The 20033-nt window shown below is 44.0% G+C and overlaps 1 protein-coding gene across 2 annotated transcripts in view; it reads left to right on the top strand.

Annotated features, from left to right (window-relative positions):
* man1a1 (mannosidase, alpha, class 1A, member 1) overlaps positions 1-20033 on the top strand; it is a 234452-nt gene that overhangs the window by 82639 nt on the left and 131780 nt on the right. For both annotated transcript variants that reach the window (XR_013779224.1, XM_079345752.1), the window contains exon 5: positions 16065-16159. Coding sequence is in view for 1 of the 2 variants with exons in the window: in XM_079345752.1 (XP_079201878.1) it covers positions 16065-16159 (95 nt within the window). In the remaining variant the exon portion in view is untranslated. The remainder of the gene's footprint in view (positions 1-16064; positions 16160-20033) is intronic.

Consider the following 20033-nt stretch of genomic DNA (forward strand, 5'->3'; position numbering starts at 1 on the left):
GGGTCCGAGTGTGTTTGACCCCGAAGTCTGCTTCAACTCAAACATACAGTACTTCATGTAAACGTTGATAACAGACAATTTAACAGCAAGCACTGTTGATAGATTTTTAATAGATCAAATAATCCATTCCCATACGTTTAGAACCGATTGGATTTTAGAGGACAGCTGTTGTGAAGTTTCCGGTTGACTGAAAGACGAGAGGTGCACATGAATGTTTCAAACAAACACCCGAGCGTTTAGGGGAAACTGGTTCTCTAAAAATGATGAGTCATTGTAGCTCAAAAAAGCTGTGCTGTGTCACATTCCTCCCAAACTGAACGGCTAATGTGAATGAACTGCATGTACATGAAATACTCGCAGGATATCGATCGGTGCATCGAGCTCTATTTATTTCTTGGCACAAACTCTGCTTTGAAGTCCTTCAACAAACAAGTGTTTTTATTCTCTATAAATCTGAGGATCATTCACGCTGAACCGTGCTGACTTCTGTCTGTGTTTTATCTTCACACAGACGGAAACTACTGGCCGAGTTTCTCACAGCGACTAAAGCGACGTCTGTTATAGTAAAATAAATAAACCAGCTTCACAACAAATCCTCAAAGATGTGTGTGTGTATGAAGTGTATGTGCAGCAGCTGATGTGTCCCTGGGCTCACTGTCAGACGGATCAGCAGGTTATTGTTGGAAACACTGAACTTTCCCCAGAGTTCACAGCTTTTTCTCTCTTTCTTATTCATGTCAGCTCGGCCAGAAGGGAGCTGTGGCTGCTTCCCGGAGCCGCTCTCATCGGACCTTATCTCTTCCCCTGCAAGGAAGATAAGGCAAAGAAGCTATTTGCCTTGTTAATATACTCTCACACACACACACACACACACACACACACACACACACACACACACATGCTTGCCTCTTTGACTGACAGCGGAAGCGGCCCAAGAGCCTCTCCCTTTGCTCTCACATTTGAGTATTATCAAAGCGCGACACTATCTCATCGCAGATTAGCAGCTGACTCCGACGTTCCCATTGTTCGGCTCCCTCTCTCTCTCTCCCCTCCCGTCTTTAACTTGTCCGCCTGTCAGTCATTCTTTTTTTCCCCCTTTTTGTCTTATTTTACATATTTAGTTAACAATTCTTTGTTCTCTAATACCTGAGATAATTTTGGCTTTTTTTTTGGTTGAGTTTGAAGCCACGTTGTTTATCTTGTTCCCATTCAGAGTTTGTTCATATTCGATGTCGAGATGTTCAGATGCCATTTTTCCTTCGCAATAACATTTGATACCTAAACGTCTACTCAGTTCCAATCTAATTTAAAAAGCTTTCAGAACATTTTTTTACACGGGCTGAGATTCAAATGACACTCTGCTTACACGAGGGATATCCATTTTCTCGTCAGATCTGAATTCAGACTGGTCGACGAGTTCAAAGGTGAGAAAGAAAACGACTAAACACTGTCAAAGACCTTTTTTGCGGAGCCTGTCAAGTTGTGATTTCAAACAGTTCGGAAAGTTCCAAGGCTAACGGCTTAGCGAGGCTAACGTTCGCAGCGCTAGCACCACCGGCCTGCAGCTTAACATCAGGGTGTCTGTACTAAACGTGGTTACACGTGTGTCGAGCATCGTCGCGACACAGCCTGCGGGCCCTCTCACAGGGGCTACAGCCCCAGCTAGTGGCGGGCAGCTGCATTACATTGCGACATTGTCTCGCACACAATAATAAAAATACAATGAAGAATCTGACTTGTGGTTACTGAGATGTTAAAATCATTTCGTTGGCTTGTCACGCACATCCCTAGCTAGCGCCACACTGTTGTTGATTGTTTTTATCTTACAATCATTTTCGGGTTTGTTGGTTCGTAGTTCATTTCAGGCGCTATCGGAGGCAGAAACCAGTGTAGTGCAGGATTTACTTAAAGTTACAGAAAAGAAGGAGGTTCTTAAAATGCACTTAATCCCGCTGGCACCTCATGGTGGCTACAAACTAACCCCATCACCACTTGAATGACTGAACTTTGAATGCCTGAGCACGGCTACCTCGAGGCATTTTCCTTCCTTTTAATACAGTCACAGCAAACGCTCTGATTAAAAAGCTATCGACCCAAACGGTGTCACTTTTCCACCGGCACGCGCTGTGAAATACCAAGCATCTAAGCGTAGTGTCGTCTGTGTTTGTGTTAATTGCAGCTCCACCAAGCGTGCTGTAAAAGCTTTTGCTCTTTGGCTCCACTCAGCAGTGTGAAAAGGCCGAGTGTTTCCCGGAGTGAGGCCGCAGGGGCTGCAGGCGCACCCGTTAGGCTGGCTGCACCTCTGAGCAGAACTCACAGAAGTAAGCTGAGCGTCACACCTTACACTTAAAGACAAACTCTAGTGCTCTTGTGTATTCTTAATGAGCAGCCAGTCTGTTCTGTTGACATGTCAGTCAGCCAATCAACCGTGGTTTGGATAGCGCCCATTACACAACATATGCTAGACTCTTTACAAAGGAGCGGCACCTCACTCATTCTTATATAAGTTACAAAAAGCCAACAGTAATCCATCATGAGTGACATTTAGCAAAGTTACAGTTGAGAGGAAAGACTTCCTGATCATGACTGAAAAGTTCCTGTTAAAATGATGACGAGTCAGGATCAAGAATCCTGACTGAGCTGAATTCAGCCGAGCATGTTCCCCTCTGACCTCTGACCTCAGAGGTTGCTCCAGAGTCAAACTCCTTCAGGTGTGTTTTTTTTTTTTTTTTTTTAAGTGGCTCTTACCCGGCACTGTCTCATCTGTCCTCTGAGACAAAAAGAGTTCAAGTTCTTCTGGGTAAAAAAAAAAGCGCAGTGCCCCGCGGCTCTCTGCTCTGTCCCAGCTGTGTCGCCTCCCAACTCTCTGCACTACAGTCCTTACAGTCCAATTACATCAGCCCTCTCTGGCTTTGTTTCACGGCCTGTACATATAAATATATATATATCTCTGTACATCTGTTTCTGCAGTCCCTTCTGATGTCTTTTTGATGTTAGACTGCTGCTTTTAGGGGCTAAAACAGCCGACCTGTCTCTCCACCGTGTCCAACCTGGCTTTCAAAACGCTGAAAAAGTTGGTGCTCGTTTCTCGGTTTGTGTGTGCCGTCTGGCTTTAGAGATCTGAAGGGGGTTTTTCCACTGGCAGACAGCAGTTTGACAGGTAGCTTTGTTAAACACTTGTGCTACACGTCGTCTAAAAGGTCTTTGTTCTCCAGCGCGTCTGTCTGTCTGGCTGAATGCTGCTCTTCCTAACAGCTCCTCTCATTTGTTTTTGTTTTTTTGGTTTAGTTTTTTCCTCAACGACATTTGGTAAACAATGATATAAATAAAAATCATTCATCCTTGCCTTGAAGGTATGAATATAAAAAGTCATGGTTTGGGTGTCTGATAGCTTCAGAGGGTTACTGATTCTGCTGTAGTCTTCTCTGAGGTCCTCAACCTTGGTGTGTGTTGAAACACAGCGGGGTTGTGGCACAGGAAGTGACGATGCTTTCGACCAATCAACGGACTGCAGTGCTCCTCCTTTTTTGGGGTCGGCTTGATATCCTTGGCACCCTTAACGGAAGGGTCCCAAAAAGTAGGACGGTACGGGTGGAAACGCCACCAAAATGTGAGCCATACCGAGACGAACAGAACTGAACGGAGCGCCTGACTCACTCAACATGTACGCCTAATTTCCCCTTCAGGGATCAAAACAGTCAATCTAGTTCTTCTTCTTTCTTTTTTGGTAGATACTAGTGTGTTGACAATTAAAAAGTAAACTCAGGCTTCAGCAGGCTTTTCGAAACCGCCTGAAGCTAAAGGCATTAAATCCTGTGAGCCGTATTGATTCTGTTGCCTTTTGTCTAAATTTGTCTATGTAGACTCAATCTGTCACTCGTAAGATGTTTCTCAGGCGAACTGCTCGTGTCTTTGTTGACACACGTTTTGAAGATATTTGGGTTCCCCAGATAAAAAAAAACAAAAACTCACCCAGATATGTCTCCTTTCTAGCAAACACATCACAATCATTTATTCTGGAGACTATGATAAACACCCTTTAAAAGACGGTAACAGAGCAGCTGCTCAGCCTGCTGATACCGACGACAGGATCTGCTTTGATATCGTATGCCCAAGTTGCATTTTTATTCAGGTTAATTACAAGAGTGTGATGTTGTAATACTTGGAATAAACAAGCAAAATATCATAAATCTGGCATTCTCCCTGTTAATATAAACACATGTTACTGAATGTAGGTGTTGGAATCACAATGTGAAGGGAAGAAGGAAACACACCCTCCCTCGTGGCCTTTATATGACTTTTTTTTTTTTTTTTTTTTTTTTTAATCAGAGACCTTTAACAGAAGGTCTCGGCGACAGACCTTTGCAGTGATTTAATGAATTTGTCAGTGACCCTTTGAGTTTCAGATCTTAAATAATCACCTAATTTTCAAAAGATAAGGAACAACTGTTCCACCGGATGAAGATGTGATTTGTTTTTTAAATCAATTCTTGTCAGTCTCGGAAACCCGTTATTGATGGATGATTTGAAGAACTGCTTTGGTCCTAACCAATCATCTTGGGGCAACTTGTTGTTTTTCAGGGTAACAAACAGAGGAGCCCTTCCTTCCACCACATCACCCCCGTCCTCCAGCAGCTCCTTTGGCTCCCAGTTAAATTTTGTATCACTTTCAAAATACTTCTGTTTACATTTAAGGCCATCCACAGCCTCCCCCCATCTGTCTGATCTCCTCCACATTACCACCCCCTCTCGCTCCCTCAGGTCTTCCTCCTCCTGTTGCTACTTGTGTGTATTTGTATTGTGTTTTTAATCCAATGTAAAGCGTCATTGAGTGCTTGGAAAGGCTGTGAAATAAAATGTATTATTATTATTAGTAGTAGTAGTAGTGCTGTTGTTAAGAGTCAGACGAGCAGCTTTAGGCGTAAGAGGTTGGAGAGGATGTCAGATTGTTGTCTTCCACGCACACACAGGAAGGTCCTTCTGCAAACAACCAAAGTCCACTTGATCGGTCAACACCTCTCAGAAACAGGACCTGCAGCCATCTTAGCACACGTTTCTGTTAATAGACATCAGACCTGAGTCGTTCCAGGTCACCTCTTCTCTCCGGGTTGTCGTTCTCGGGCTGCTTCCAGCGTTTGTTAACACACCAAATACAGAGCAGGACGTGGTACAGGGCTGTATCTGTGACAGTGGTTGGGTCTGTGTTAGCGCTGCCAGAGGGGCTTCAGATCCGGCTCTTTACGGTCTTTGGTCTTGTTGAACAGTTTGAGTGAATATTTGACATTTTCCTTCAGATAAAAGGCTTGCAGGGTAGCAGCTCAGGCCTGCTCTCTGACAACACCGACTCTCCGCTGGGACTCTTGAATGGCACTTCACTTTCCTCCCTCTCTCTTTCCCACACACTCGCATGCCCTCTGATTCAAGTCTCTCTTTTATTTCTACTTTTAGTCTGTTGTTTTAGGAAGTCTATCCCTCTGAAATATTTATCATCGCTCCCATCAGCTAATTTACCCTGAGCTATATTTGTCCTGCTCCCCGTCCTGATAAATCCTTGCTGAACTGAGACAGACTAACAGGGACAATCTGTCGTTTGCTGTGGATTGTGTTCCTGTGTCTTTGCCAGTTTCTGGTCAAACTGAAGGCTAACTCAGTGAATCATGGTTGATGTATTGGAAAACAAAATGTCAGCCGATAAGAAGCTAATTATGTGTTTATTCTAAACTCTGTTTATGCTGTGGACTTTGCCCTCGTCAAACACTGTAAGGCAGGTGAAGTGAACTGTGCTGAGCAAGAAAGCCTTTCATTATTACAGTTTGTTTTTCTTTGATCATGAACCTGTCAGCTTCCATTATCCTCTGTTTCCATAGCGCCGGCCTCCAAGCTTTTACGTCCCCGTTTGTCCAGCTTCTGCCCAATCAAACCATCACCTTTTTAGACTGCATAAAGAGATGGACGGATGGACACCTGCCTGGGAGTGAAGCCTAAGTGTTTAGAGCTCCCCCTGCTGGCTGGATGCAGTACAGCTCATATACCCTGCGTCCTCCATGTTTAGCAGATGAGATTTGTCAAACTTATTTATGTCCAAGTTTATGAGATATTTATGAGACCTGTTATTTAATGCACAAATGTAATACCACGAGAAAATCGGATGTTGTCAAGATAATAATTTCAAATATTTAGTGTAATTTAAAATGCAAATCTTCCCAGCCACAATCCTTCACTCAAGCTGTTTTTTTATCCCAAGTGCACATGTAGTTTTCTCTTTGTCAGCAGTTGCATTATTTTCCCTTCACAGATAAAATCAAATGTGAGCATGGAAGCAGAAACCCAATCACAAGTGTCCACTTGAGACGCATTTGAGATGCATCTTAATATCAGGTGTTGAAGTGTAGTCCGTCTCTGCTGGATCACAGAGCAATCTGGATATGAGATCTTCATTCATTACAACCTCGCAGAGACTTCACCGCTCCATCTCTTCGTCCATCCCGCGTGGTCACTTCCTGTGTCTCCTGTAGGCAGTTGTACTCGATACAGCAGTCTGAGAAGTCGTGTATTGATGCATAAACAGAGAAAATGAAGGTATTGTAGCAGAGCCTTAAACTGAACTCATTGCTTGTTGCTCACATTGCAGTTTTTATCCCCCCAGCCCATCTAAATACTCTCCTGCGCTCTAGCTTTCCTACCCAAGCGGCAATTTTCGATGTAAATTCACCTTCCCCGGTCGTCTTCATTTCCATAGCAGCGCCGTCAAAAGAGCTGACTGTCAAAAGTGTGCCGAGTCAGCGCCGACCCCGCCACAGGAGAGGAGGGGGGAAATATTATCGGGACCTGATTCTCATTGCATTCGCATCTGTGCGTGTGTATATGTGTGTGTGTGTGTGTGTGTGTGTGTGTGTGGGTGTGTTGATACGCAAGAGCGACGTGAGGATTGCTAATATTAAGATGAAGGATAAAGTCGGAGCGTTTCCCCGTCTTAGAAAGAATTTCAAGTGTCTGTCAGAGTCACAGAAATGTTTCTCGGAGTGATTTAAGGAGGTTTAAGAGATCTGGAATCCGGCGTCACAGTTTGATTGACGTCATGTGGTGTAGAAATTAAAATGAGAAACGCGACTCATCCCGACAGGCGGACATTTTTTAAATGTTGTGCGGGGGGAAAAAGGAAGCAGAGCCGGCGAATGATTTCCTTTAACTCGCCTTCTCACGAGCCTGGAAATGAGCGTTGAGAGTTAAACACGTCTGTTTGTGTTTTATCCCTCTCCTGTCTCATTCACGTTCACACTGCACCACCTGCAGCTCTCTCTGCTTCCACTCAGAGTTTGATCATATTCAGGACAGTTAAAGGTAACCTGAGGGGGCACACACACACACACACACACACAAACACACACACTTTGGGAAACCACACTGACCCTCAGGAAATAAAAATCCCTGTTGTGGTAAATTCATAGAAAGAAAGAAAAAAAAAACCCACCAGCACACTCGGCGCTGAGTGGTGACTGAAAAGCTGGAGCTACATTTACCAGGATTTCCATCCCATTCAAATACATGTAAAGGCGTTAGTCCTCCTCCTGACAGCCAAGGTTTTACACCTCAGAGACATTTGAATGTCACACCTCACCTGCTTCCTCCTGTCGTAACTCTAGAGTTAAAAGTTCAGCCTGTCAAACCTCAACTTTTAAAAAAGTGAAGACATGAGGAAGAAGCTGGAGCTCAACGCTGCGTCATGGACATGCACATGAAGTCCGTTCATTTGAGTCTTCATCGTTTGTCGTGTCTTTGTTCCCTTTCTCTCCTCTCCCCTGTTGCCATGTGTTTTAGCTTTAATGATTCCTAATTCTCCTCATCAGGTCGGTGTTTATTCTTCAGCCCGTCCTCATCCTGCGTTTCCCCTCCCCGAGGCCGGTTATTAAACACAGAGCAAGAGGAGAGAGAGAGGACAAGAGCAGCCATTCACACAACAGCAAGCTCCTTAACCAGCCAAAGCTGTCACCTCCTCAGTGTGTGTGTGTGTGTGTGTGTGTGTACATGTGTGTGTGTGTGTGTGTGTGTGTGTGTGTGGTGTCTTAGCCTCTCCAATACAGCTGTCAGGGCAGCAGCCTGCAAACAGGGCTCGCTCAGCTGAAACCCCCGACACTCGTGTGCTGGCTGTCTCCGCAGTGAACATTCAGTTCTGCCTGCCTCTGCATGCATTATTTCATGAAGGGAGACAATAAACTCAAGAGTCCCAGTGAATGCTTCCTAAAGGTTCAATTAATCCTCCGATGTGTTCTTGAAGTAAACAAAGAGAAGACATGAATGTGTCCCGACAGGATGATTATTGGAGCTAATTTGTTTCCATGCTAAGTTGGATTAGCATCAGAATGATCATGTTTTATACCCCTGTTTCACTTGGACTTCTGAAGCATCCTTCAGTGCTTCCTTGCATATTATTCTCTAAGCAAACCGACATTTCTATGGCTGCAGACCGGCTGGAGGATTTCATGCCATCGTATGAATAATTCAAGGCGATACTTGCGTATTAAAAGACAGTAAATGATGTTTGTCAGCGGACTTCGAAGCGGATGTTCCGGAAACAAATCTGCAAGAAGGAATCTGTGTCAACTCGAAAAATCCAAAACAATCCTAAAAGGTGAATTCAAGAGAATAAATTGAACTAGCAAGTTTCAAGTAGAAGCAAAAGAGATGTTTATTTTGTCGACCAAGAGGGAGGTGAAGTTTCACGGATGGAAACGTGAATGCGAGTAAAGAAATGGAGGAGGAAGAGGAGGATGGACTTTGGGAGGTCCTCTGTCGTGATGAGGGGTTTGGTGTTGGTGAGATGTTACATGAGGGAGGTCAGAGGGCAGAACGATGGAGAGGAGGGGGGCCGGGTGTCAGGATCCAGGAAGTGGGCAGAGGTGTCAGCATGCAGCACAGACGCTGCTCTAATCTGGGCCAAATGTCCCGCAAGGCCTGCCGGGTGATTCATCTTAGTTAGGGAGCTGTCCGGGGGGACTCTCTGTGGACTGCAACACATAATGACACACACACACACACACCATTTCTCCTTAGAGAACAGGAGCTGGAAAAGTTGATGGAGAGAACACAGCACCTAGTTAAAATGTTAAAAACCCTTGTGGGGACCTTCTCCCTGTGAAAGCCATCTAACCAACCCTGCAGCCGTGACTTTAGCACTAATATAAGACTTAACTCGTGTCCATTATCTCTGCAGGAGCCCATACAGACACGTGCCACCTTCACCTGTCAGCTGTTTCAGCAACCATCAAGGCGCTGAGGCAAAGCCAGTTAAAGTAATTCTCCAGGTTAATGCTCCGAATAAGGCAGAGAAACAAACAGCTCAAACAAAAAAAATAAAAAAACAATCATATTTTTAACAGCTTACCCTTTATCACCATTATCCTTCAGAACATTAAACCGGAATCATTTGCAGGAATGAAAACAACGTTTGTTCTTAGTGTGTCATCTGATGATTAACTCCATTAGATTTAGAGGTTGTTGTTGTTTTTTCATATAATGGAAGGTGTTTTCAAATGTCTTATTTTTGTTGAACCAGCAGTTCAAACCTTTTTTTTTTTTATGCTAGCTCCAGTAACATTTTGAACTAAGAAGTTGATGGCTTTTTGTTATTTTTATTTTTTTATCACATATCTCCAGAGTTGCAGATTCAGATCTTCCCCATCTAGCAAGGTGCAGGAAGAGTGAAAGGCTTGAAGAGGTCCAAAAAAGCTCCACTAGCACGGCTGGTTAGAAGATCGACTTTATTTACAAACTAGCCCGACGCGTTTTAGCTTGTGGCCGTCATCAGGGGTCATCACATATTACAGAGAGAGCCGCCCTTGTTGTGTTTTCTCCCCAGAAAATGATCACGAGAAAATCGGATTTGTTCTCTCAAACAAATTAGATAAACTCAATTTAAAAAAAAACTGCTTTGTTACAGATAATTAAAAAAAAAAAAAAAGTCAAGAAAGTGAGAAAACAAACAGGAAGAGTAACCTTTAGTACCCAGCTTGACTTGAGTACAGTTTGTGTTTCATCCACAGAGAGGTCATGGATACAGTGAGACATCGTCCTCCCTCACTTCTATTTAAATGAGTTCAGATAATTGGGACACACTGGGGATTTGTTTACAACCTGCCCTAATTATTAATCTGCTTTCTGCTGTTTGCACTGCTGGAGTCCGTTTAAGTGATTCTGCTGGGTCTCAACATCTTAGTGGTTCAGATGATCAACACTTTGTTTCACTTAAGTATGCATCTGTTACATGTAATGCATTATGGGTATTTTTGTTCGGCACATGCATGGTTGATGTCCTGGAGCATCTTCTGGACTTCCTCTCACGGTCTTTCAGAGAGACGCGTGTTCTCGTTGTCTTCGTCCTGTTTGCTGCGTCCTCTGTTTCTGCCTGAAGACAGCACAAGTCCTGCGTTGTTGTTGTTTTTTTTTACGCTTCGCCGACAGTCGGCCTCTTCCTGTCGTCGACAGTGTCGAGAGCTAATCTGTGCCTGCGTCGTGTTTGTGTAAACGTCGCGTATCGACTTCGCCTCCACCGTCTCACGCTTACTTCCAGAAGATGACATCATCAAAGCGCCTCTGGAGGTCTGCTCTGGACTTCATTATCACATGTAACGTGTCCTGGACACTGGGGAGGTTTGTTCCCAGTAGCAGATGTTTTTACCCCGTAGCTACTCAAATCAGCTGTTTTCCATTGTGCGTGCGGTTGAAGTCGTTCCTCCTGCCTCTTACTTTCTTTGTCCTGGAACCAAACAGCAGACCTTCTAATCCGAAATCCAGGGTTAACCCGGCACCAGAATAACAGCACACAAAGACCATATCACAGTCTCCAAAGCTTATACAAGCACGCTAATTATACAACCGAGAACGCAGCGCCTCGACTCCCCGTGCATACATTTAACTCCTTCTCTGAATCTGTTTCGCTTCTTCTCATTCTCTCACTATCTCCGAGACACACGTTTGTATCCGCTGGCAGACATTAAATACACAAGTTGCATCAGAAGTGTTCCCTCTCTCTTCCTTCTTCAGCTCAGGAGCGTCGTGTCTCTCTTTGTCTTTGCAGTATGTGAATTGTAATTTTTTTTAGATTTGGTTGTTTTTGTGTTTACAGCAGCCGTCCGTTCTCTCCGACTTCTCCAACTTCTGATGCTTTTCAAAGAGAATCCACCAGCTGATGTTTTGTTGTGGTTTCCTCATGAACACAAATACTCCATTATTAAATGACTCTCTTGTTGAATCCAACTTTCCTTCAGAAAATGACTCTCTTTTCCAAGCGTGCCTGGAGGGAATCTGAACCGTCCCGTCTGTCTGCGTTAAAGCAGTCCGACTTTTCACAAACAACTCAGAGGTTGATCTCAGTGCAAAAGTACATTTATATGTACGGTGACACTTTAAGACCACAGTCTGAACTTTAAGATGAATAGCATGATGCTTCCTGTAGTCCAAGAAGACGAAGAACTACACAAATGAACGTTAAAAACATGGACAGGCCAAACCGCTGACGAGCGGCTCAGCGGCCCCTAAAGGACTCCGTTTCACTCGTCGTTGGTCTGCGGTCTCGTTTGGTCCAATAAATCGTGAGAGAAAGGTATCGTGAATCGTTACATGCCTTCACCTTATTCATCACGCACACACAGCAGAAACATTCAGGCTGTTTATCTTCCTGATGGATGTCCAAGTCACAAGCACCCAGCTGTGAAACGTGATTAACAACATCCGTTTTTACAAATCACAGCAGCCCCAAACTTCCTGTGTGTGTGTGTGTGTGTGTGTGTGTGTGTGTGTGTGTGTGTAATTCAGTTGCTTATTAAAGCTCGTTGGCACTTTGCTTGATGTCCTCGGACACGGGGTGTGTTTAATTTATACGTCTCTGTGTCCCTGCGAGTGATTTTATTCTTCCCCTCAGTGTGCTCCTGGCATTATTAAAGGCATTCATCACCGGGATCGGACGCCTTGTTACGACACATTCCTGCCCCCACAGCGCAGCCCCCAAACACACACACACACACACACACACACACACACACACTGAGACAGACACACACGCTGGGACACACACATACACTCTGTGGAGTAATCTAGTGTCACCATAAGTCTTGCCTTGAAAATACTGAATGTTATAGGGCCTGTGTGTGTGTGTGTGTGTGTGTGTGTGTGTGTGTGTGTGTGTGTGTGTGTGTGTGGGTGTTCTGAATTTTACAGCATCATAACACTTTAAGTTTGATATTGTATGAGTTATATAGACACAATAATCCACATGGTGGTGTTTTTTAAAAGGTGATGTTTTGACCTTTAGACCAATATTTGGTCTAGCTGTGTTTTATTTCTCCCTCTCAGTGACATCAGTGTTGTTGGTTAAAGTGAGCAGAGTTTTAATCAGATGGGACATTTCGGGCGTTGCAGTGGCACAAAGATGAGTCGAAGTACAGGAGGTCGTCCAAAAAGTGAAAATCTAAACCGAATCGATCCGTGTTTTACGAGTAGAACATAAAGGCTGAAGTGAAGGACACAGGACACGTCAGGAAACAAGCGAGTGATGTTTCCGTTCGCCCTCCTCCCAGTCCTCTCACACCAAACCTTTCCGCGCTTTCCTCCGACTTTTTGAAGAAAATAACGTGTCAGCCTCCTGAGCTTTCACAAATCTTTTTCCTAAATTTCCTGAGGGAGTCATCCCAAAGGATCAATAAAGTTTAGTCTAAGTCTAAGTCCATCTTTCCCTCCCGCCTGCCCCTGTGTCTGGCACCCTGCCGAGCGTGAGCTGTCATGGGAACAGAGCTGCTGGCATGCTGACATGCTAGCACCGTCCCTCCTCTATGAGGATGGACGTCAGTCACCACTCGGATTAAACAAATAAATAATGGATGATAAGAAAAGAACATGCGTGGAGTTTTATTACATATAGAGGATGTGTCAAACATAAGTTTAGATCCAAGCTAATTGCTTTCCTGATAGTTTGCTTAAATTAAATTTGATTAAACTTCACCAGTGAACAACCAAAATTACGGTATGATTTAGAAATGCGGGCTGTAATAACCTTGAAATGCATGATTATTAGAACGCACCAATCTCACTCTTTTAATCCCTACACGTCTCACCAGGCTTTGTGTATCAGTGATTTTCCACAGGGAATCTAAAGGTCCTTTCTAAGTCGCTTGGTTTTGATTTTGCAGTAGTGTAGTGCAGTCTACTGTGGAATTGCCGCCCGGCGACAAAATAAAGTTTTTTGAATTGAATCGAAATGAAACATCGTCTTTGCAGATATTTGCTTTAGAATTGTTGGCATATACAGTCTTTATGACGAACCTCCGAAACCTTTGCTCCTTTACATATAATGAAGTATACACTGAAACAGATTGGTCGAACATGGACCAAGTTGTATAAATACCCAATCCAGCTTTTAGATTTCAGTACCTGGTCAATATTGATTCTGATTTCCTTTCATTTAAGAAGAGAACTTGTGTCTTTGCTGCTTTATACTCTGACGTTTTTCAGTTTGAATGTGAATCTCTTTGTGCCCTGGCTGTTTTTCAAATTCTTCACTTATCAGGATTCATTTCAGCATGAATGAATGAATGAATGAACGGGTCTGTATTTTTGTGTCTGGATGCTCAACACGCTCCATCCTTCATGGGATTATTCAGACACATTTGAAACAAACATTTCCTAAGACACAAAACGAGACAAATTACAAAAATGATTCAAAGATAATCATGTCAAATTAACACCAAAACCAAGAGCTGCTGCAAAAAAGAGAGAGAGGAGAGAGAGAGAGAGAGATTGTTTGCTTTCTAATGTGTACACCTGTTCATTCATTCCCCGGGCGCATTTTCTGAAAAAGTAACTCAGAGCAGCTGTAGCACTCAATATTTACAGATAAAGTGGCTCATTTAACGTGGATTACAAAAGATATTTAAAACAGTCATGACGTCATTCTCACTCCTGTCCATCGACAGCAGAAACCTAAAGTTCCAACTCCTGAATCCTTGGCAATAGTGTCAAAACGACCACCTCGTCTTCTGCCAAATCCATTTCCTATCCCGAACCTCCTGACTCAACCTGTGCCAGGAGCCGAACAGACAAGAACTTCACTTTCACCGCCAACAAAATCAGACACCGTGACCCTCCAGCCATAACTGCTAGAAAGCTGTCCACTCAGATTCACACGAGAAAAACAGAAAAAGTCCAATTCAAAGGCGAACAAAGGATTATGAATCACAGCAGAAATAACACAACTGGTAAAGTTCAGGGTTGGATTTCAAGATTTTTAGTAGGTAAGGGCTTTTAGAGTAAATTACATCATCAAGTACATTAATCTTATGTGAGAGTTATCAAAAATAGACTCCTAACCAGAGGCGCTGCAGGCAACAGCTCGGGGCCCCAGGCTGGCGTTAGCGGTGCTAGCGTTAGCGGTGCTAGCGGTTGCGGTGTGCACAGAGTCAGTGAAAATTGGCTTGAAGAAAAGGATGAATGGTTCGTAGGTGAACATCTTCTCCAGCTTCAGCTTCATGGAGTCCAAATATTGTGGCCTAAAACAACGCATAATGTGACTTGATACAAGTCGTCAACAAGAAGTACCCCAGTGCTCATAACCAGCACTGATTCAGATTAGTAAGTACAAGTAAAATGTTGTATACTTTGATATTTGACGTCATTCAGCTCTACATACGTGAATGATCCCGCCCCCGTTGGTATATTTTCTCTTTTGCTCTTGATTCAGGTTCGAATGCTCGTTGAAATATTTAAAGCAACACAGAACTTCTGAACACTCGTATTCATTTATTCTAAGAGGAAAAGAAGTGAAAATTGAACTTTTACTCCTCAGAGTAAAGTGTGTCGACTGATGTCAGAACACTGAAATAGACACGGTGTTCTCGTGTTTACCAGCTCAGGCTTGTGTTTTTTTTATTTATTTATAGTTTTTTTTTTATTCTCAAAGGACAGAGAAAAAGTCAAACATGAAACGTTGGTGAGTCCAGCTCTGTGCTGATCGACGGGTGACTCACTTCTCTTCAGGAGAAGTTTGTATTTTATTTTTTCAGTTTGAGCAGAGAAAGACAAATCTGTTACTGAACAGAGCTTTCCTTTTAAAGAGTGTGTCGCCAGATGCAGGAATACTCACTGCTGGATGTTTGCATTCAATCATTCTGCATCTTTAGTTTCCTCTTCTACAATAATTCATGCTCGATCACACGTCATTGAATCCTTTCAGACTTGTTTGCACTTTTGGTAAATTAACCCTGAAATCCATTTCCCTTGTGTTCAAATGTTTGAAATATTCTCTTTGTGTGAGTGACGCTTTAGACCGAGGTGGTTGCGATAAAATTAGCGGATACCAATTAATTTGTTAATATCAGCCAATTGACAGGGGCTCTGTTCAGGTCTGTTAGGGCCCTAGGCAAACATTCATTGGGGGGCCCCTCCAACCAGCGTCCAATATTATTTTCACAGCAATAAAGCACGCGACATTTAGCAGGGCATAAGTGTTGTCAGATGGGGCCCCATTAGGGAGGTTTCCTACCGTCATTGCAACATTTGCACATTTTAAGGCGATGCTGTGGTTTAAAGTTTGTCAGCAGTTGGGGGGACCCCGACTAGCCTGGGGCCCCAAGCTGTTTCCTGCCTTGCCCGTTGACAAGCAGCGCCTCTGCCAATTGAATCAGCTTGCCGATCAATTAGTGCATCGTCAGTATTTCCCCCGAATCTGCAATAATTCTTCTCTGGACATTTAGCATAACTAAAAGAGACTTCTGTATCCATGTAACAGTCATTGCTGTCTTTAATAAAACCTACATTTAAACAAGGTTCCCGGTCTCTGGTGGTGTGCGTTTCCATGGTAATGATCAGAACCCGACTGTTCTTCAGTAAACACTCTGAATGTCTGAAACATGTGCCACACACTGTGATTTGGTCTCCTTCTTTCTGTCTTCAGGGCTGTTAAAGAGAAAGTGAGATTGTCTTTCAGCGAGGGGAAACATCTGGTAATAAGGTGCTGTCTCTCTCTCTCTCTCTCTCTCTCTCTCTCTTTCTCTCTCTCTCTCTCTCTCTTATTTCAGGTGTACCGTAGAAAGGCTGTGGAGCTCGGTGAAAAGCTGCTGCCAGCCTTCAAAACGCCCACCGGCATTCCCTGGGCTCTTCTTAACCTCAAGAGGTAAAGCGCACACACACACACACACACACACACACACACACACACACACACACACACACACACACACAGACTCTTTGTCTTAAAGCGGTCCACTCTGGTGGTATTAGAGGCATCAGGTTCTGTTTTCATGGTTTGATTCTTTAAAGAGCTCTTTGGTTTGATGTAAGCTGGCTGACACGCTCGTTTCACTCCCCTCTCTTACGCACACTGAGCTGTTTTAGTTTTTTTGCATGTCAGAGTCGACTCGTCAGACAGATGCTGTTCTGTTTCCTTTCATCCACCGCGACACGCCAGCGGCTGCCTCTTAAACCAAAACTAACACTCAAAAAGATGGAAACCCAAAAGTTTCTGAGCGCTCGCACGGGGTCAAAGGCCGGAGTGTCGGCTTTCATTAACACGCTGCCTCACAGCCGCGCCATGTTTCAGGACCAAAGATTTAAAGCAAGTGTGTTGTTTTTGGACACACATCGTCCAACACTGCTGTGTAGAAAACAAGTCAGCCTGATTGAGCTTATATATGTCGTGATTTTCTTTCCTCCCCCAGTCTTTTAGAATCAGAGAGCAAAAAGCTGAAGCTGTGTGATGGAACCAGTGGGGGGAATGAAAAGGCTACTTCTGCTTTATCTCCAAATTCTTCAATTAAATGATGTCATTTATCACCTCTTCATAAACGTTCATTAAGCTCTTTTAATTAAGTGATCCATATTGAGAAACCGAAGAGGAAATGAGCTGCGAAGCTTAACGTGGGGGGTTATTGAAAGCAACATGAGAGGAGTGATAAGGACGCCGATATTGGGACTAGAAACAGACTCCAGTGTGACGACGACGCCCCAACGCAGTGATTCAATCACGCACGATGCATCACGACGTCTGACCAGCAGAGGAACACAGAGAGGCCCCTTCTTTTATCTCGTGCTCACGTGTTGGCCTCCTTCATGTCATACTGCAGGCTCCTCTCTGAGGAGTCGTGGCGTGGTTGCCGGGGGAAACCTCTTCACACACTCGTTGTTTTTCTTCAATAACATATATAAATATTTGGCACTAGTGATATGATAGGTGTGTTACATGATTCAGGCGACAGTATCTTGCCATCTCCCCCTGCCGTCTGTTAAATTTCCTGTTTTGAATCATGAATCTTCCTGCCATCACGGCTTTAACAATGAGGCTGACATTAACTGGATGAGTCGCCTTGTGTTATTAAAAATCCCACACAGGATAGCATCTTTCTCAGAGAGCTTAAAGAGGCTCGGCCATCGCTGCACTCCAGCTCCTCTTGTCAGTCACAAACCATGAAAGGAGCCTCCCTTTTTTTTTTTTTTTTAATCATCCTCCATTTTCTTTCTTCATCGCCCTTTCCCCCGGAGAGAGACTCCTCGCTCGACGCTGTTTGTCAGACGGTAATTAAAAGGCAGGTTGTCCTGACGATAAACGCGCTGTGACAAATTAATTTTCTTTCTGTCTCTATGGGTGAACGGACTTTGCACCCTGCCGTCCCTAGAGTGAGTTACACCCCTGGGAGAGATGGTGTGTGTGTGTGTGTGTGTGTGTGTGTGAGATCCCCCAGAGGCCTGAACAGATTGTTTGTGATGATGACTTTACCTGCATGAGTGAGCTATGATAGCTTGGAATCACACACACACACACACACACACACACACACACACCTCTCTCACCATGCACACATAATGCCTACACAGAGTAGCTTCTGCACCGCTGAGCAACAAACGTAGCTCTCACCTCCAGCTCTTTTCTGCATGTGACATGTTCTCACGTAAAACAGACGAGACAACAAAGAAGGAGAGTTTTGTATCTCACCGATTTAATTCGCTGAAATGCTTTTCAGTTCCACCGACTACTTCCTGGAAATGATTTGGTAGAAATTTCGACTCGCTGCCTAAATTGGAAGTCACGCTTGCATCAGTGCACGTGTGTGGTATTTACAGAACAGCTGACCGACACGAACGAGAGCAGTGATACGACAGGATGCACATGAGAGCAGACAAACATGACTGAAGACGCACTGACGCCGCCACCTTTGTTGTTGTTCAAGGTGCTGCTCTTAGTGCCCAAGATCTGCTAAATTCACAAGAGTGAAGCGTGGCTACATGATTCACAGTCTCTCATCACTTGTCACTTTGAACTGTGCCTCTGAACAGTCTCTGTTTGGAAGGCAATGTAGCCTCAACACGACACCCTCCCCCTCCTGTCCAGTCAGGATGGGGCTAGCGTAGCGTTGGCTAGCGTAGCGTTAGCTAGCGTAGCATGAGCTAGCTTCTCAAATTTCATTTGAGCTAGCGTTAGCTACCTTCTCAAATTTCATTTTATTGAAGTACTTCTTATTGTAGCCTTGTTTTTTTTCTTTCACACCAACACATTAAGACAAATTCCTTGTACATGTAAAAGCGTTTGTCAAAACAAAAGATTCTGATACGACGAAGGGCGCGCTCACACTAGGCAAACCGTACCGCGCCCATTTCCCAAGCGCTCTTCACCTTCAGCATCCAGTACCTGTGACCAGTGCCTGTAAACTGAGCATGCTTCATAATAATGGATGTGATGATGCCCATCTTGTTTTGACGTTGCCCTGACACTTAACATTTTGATTACAGCGAAGAAGAGTGACAAAAAAAAAAACAGATCAAAAACCTCCTAAATGAGCAGTTAAGAAGAGATATCAGTGACTGTTGCTGTTCGACTGCATGCATAACCTTGACCCAGATTGAGGCAGAATAAATCAGTACAAAACACTCACAGACACACTTGCAAATGAGACCCAATTATCGTCTCTCCCTCCAACCCCATTTCTCCCCTTTTCATTTTTTAAAATCCTTTTCTTTTCTCCACTCCTCCGTATTCCCTCTCCGTCCTCTCTCGGTCCATCTATCTTGCCTGAAGTGACCCAGTATCTAAATTCTGTTTCAGGACATGGTGTTGTAGGTCCACTCCCCCCTCCGTGGCCTTGTTCTCTTTATTCCCTCTCTGCAGTTTGTTCACGACTTTACCCTGTAGCGATCTGAAAAAAGCCCAAAAGGGGCCGCGAGAAACAAGGCCAGCTTTAAACAGTTATTTCTCATACGCGCAGAAAAACCTTGTTTGCTCAAATGTTCTTTGATCATCACAGAGAAGCAGATCCAACAATATCTGTGTGAGCTGCTTTTTCTAAGGGGAACAATGTGTTTACAGCGTGTAGAGACATTAATATGAGTAGCAGTTTAAATTTTGAAAGATGAAAACTTTGTTTTTGTGCGCCATGAGTGACGTATGTTTTTTGTTGTTTTGTTACCTGCCAAGGGGACTGCAGCTGTAAATTAGCCTCAGGCTAACTCTGCTGCAGGGCATCAAATGGCTACATTTATGTTTTAATTGCACACGGTCCCTTACAAATAAAGTTGAATTGAATTGAATGCCAAGGGACGCTTCAGCGCTGAGAGCGAAGGTTTGCACCAGTCGGCCCACATGAGAAGCTTTCTGAAACCGAGGCTGTAAGCACTGCCAGCATGAAGAAAATCTGTAAGTGGACAGAGGCTTTTATCTGCTGTGATTCTTCTTGAAGGGACATCCGAGTTGTTCTTCCTGCTTTTCGGGGTGTTGACGTGAAACTTCCCAGTCTGGATCTTCTGACACCACATGAATGCTGGCTGGATTCGCTTCACTGGTGGATGGTTTGGTGACTTGTCATCCCTCTTAACAGTGATGTCACAGGTTGTTAGACCTTTACAGCGATGCACCAAGGTGAAAGAAACAGGATTAACTCCAAGGGTTCAGCTACTCTTGAAGAAATTCTAAGAACCCAGTGAGGTGATTTTCTGTGGATTGGATTGAAAGTGTACCCTGTACTCCAAGAGTTCACACAGTTGAATCTGATTCATGTCAA

Source organism: Symphodus melops, assembly GCF_947650265.1.
Source record: "Symphodus melops genome assembly, chromosome: 1".
NCBI lineage: Eukaryota > Metazoa > Chordata > Actinopteri > Labriformes > Labridae > Symphodus > Symphodus melops.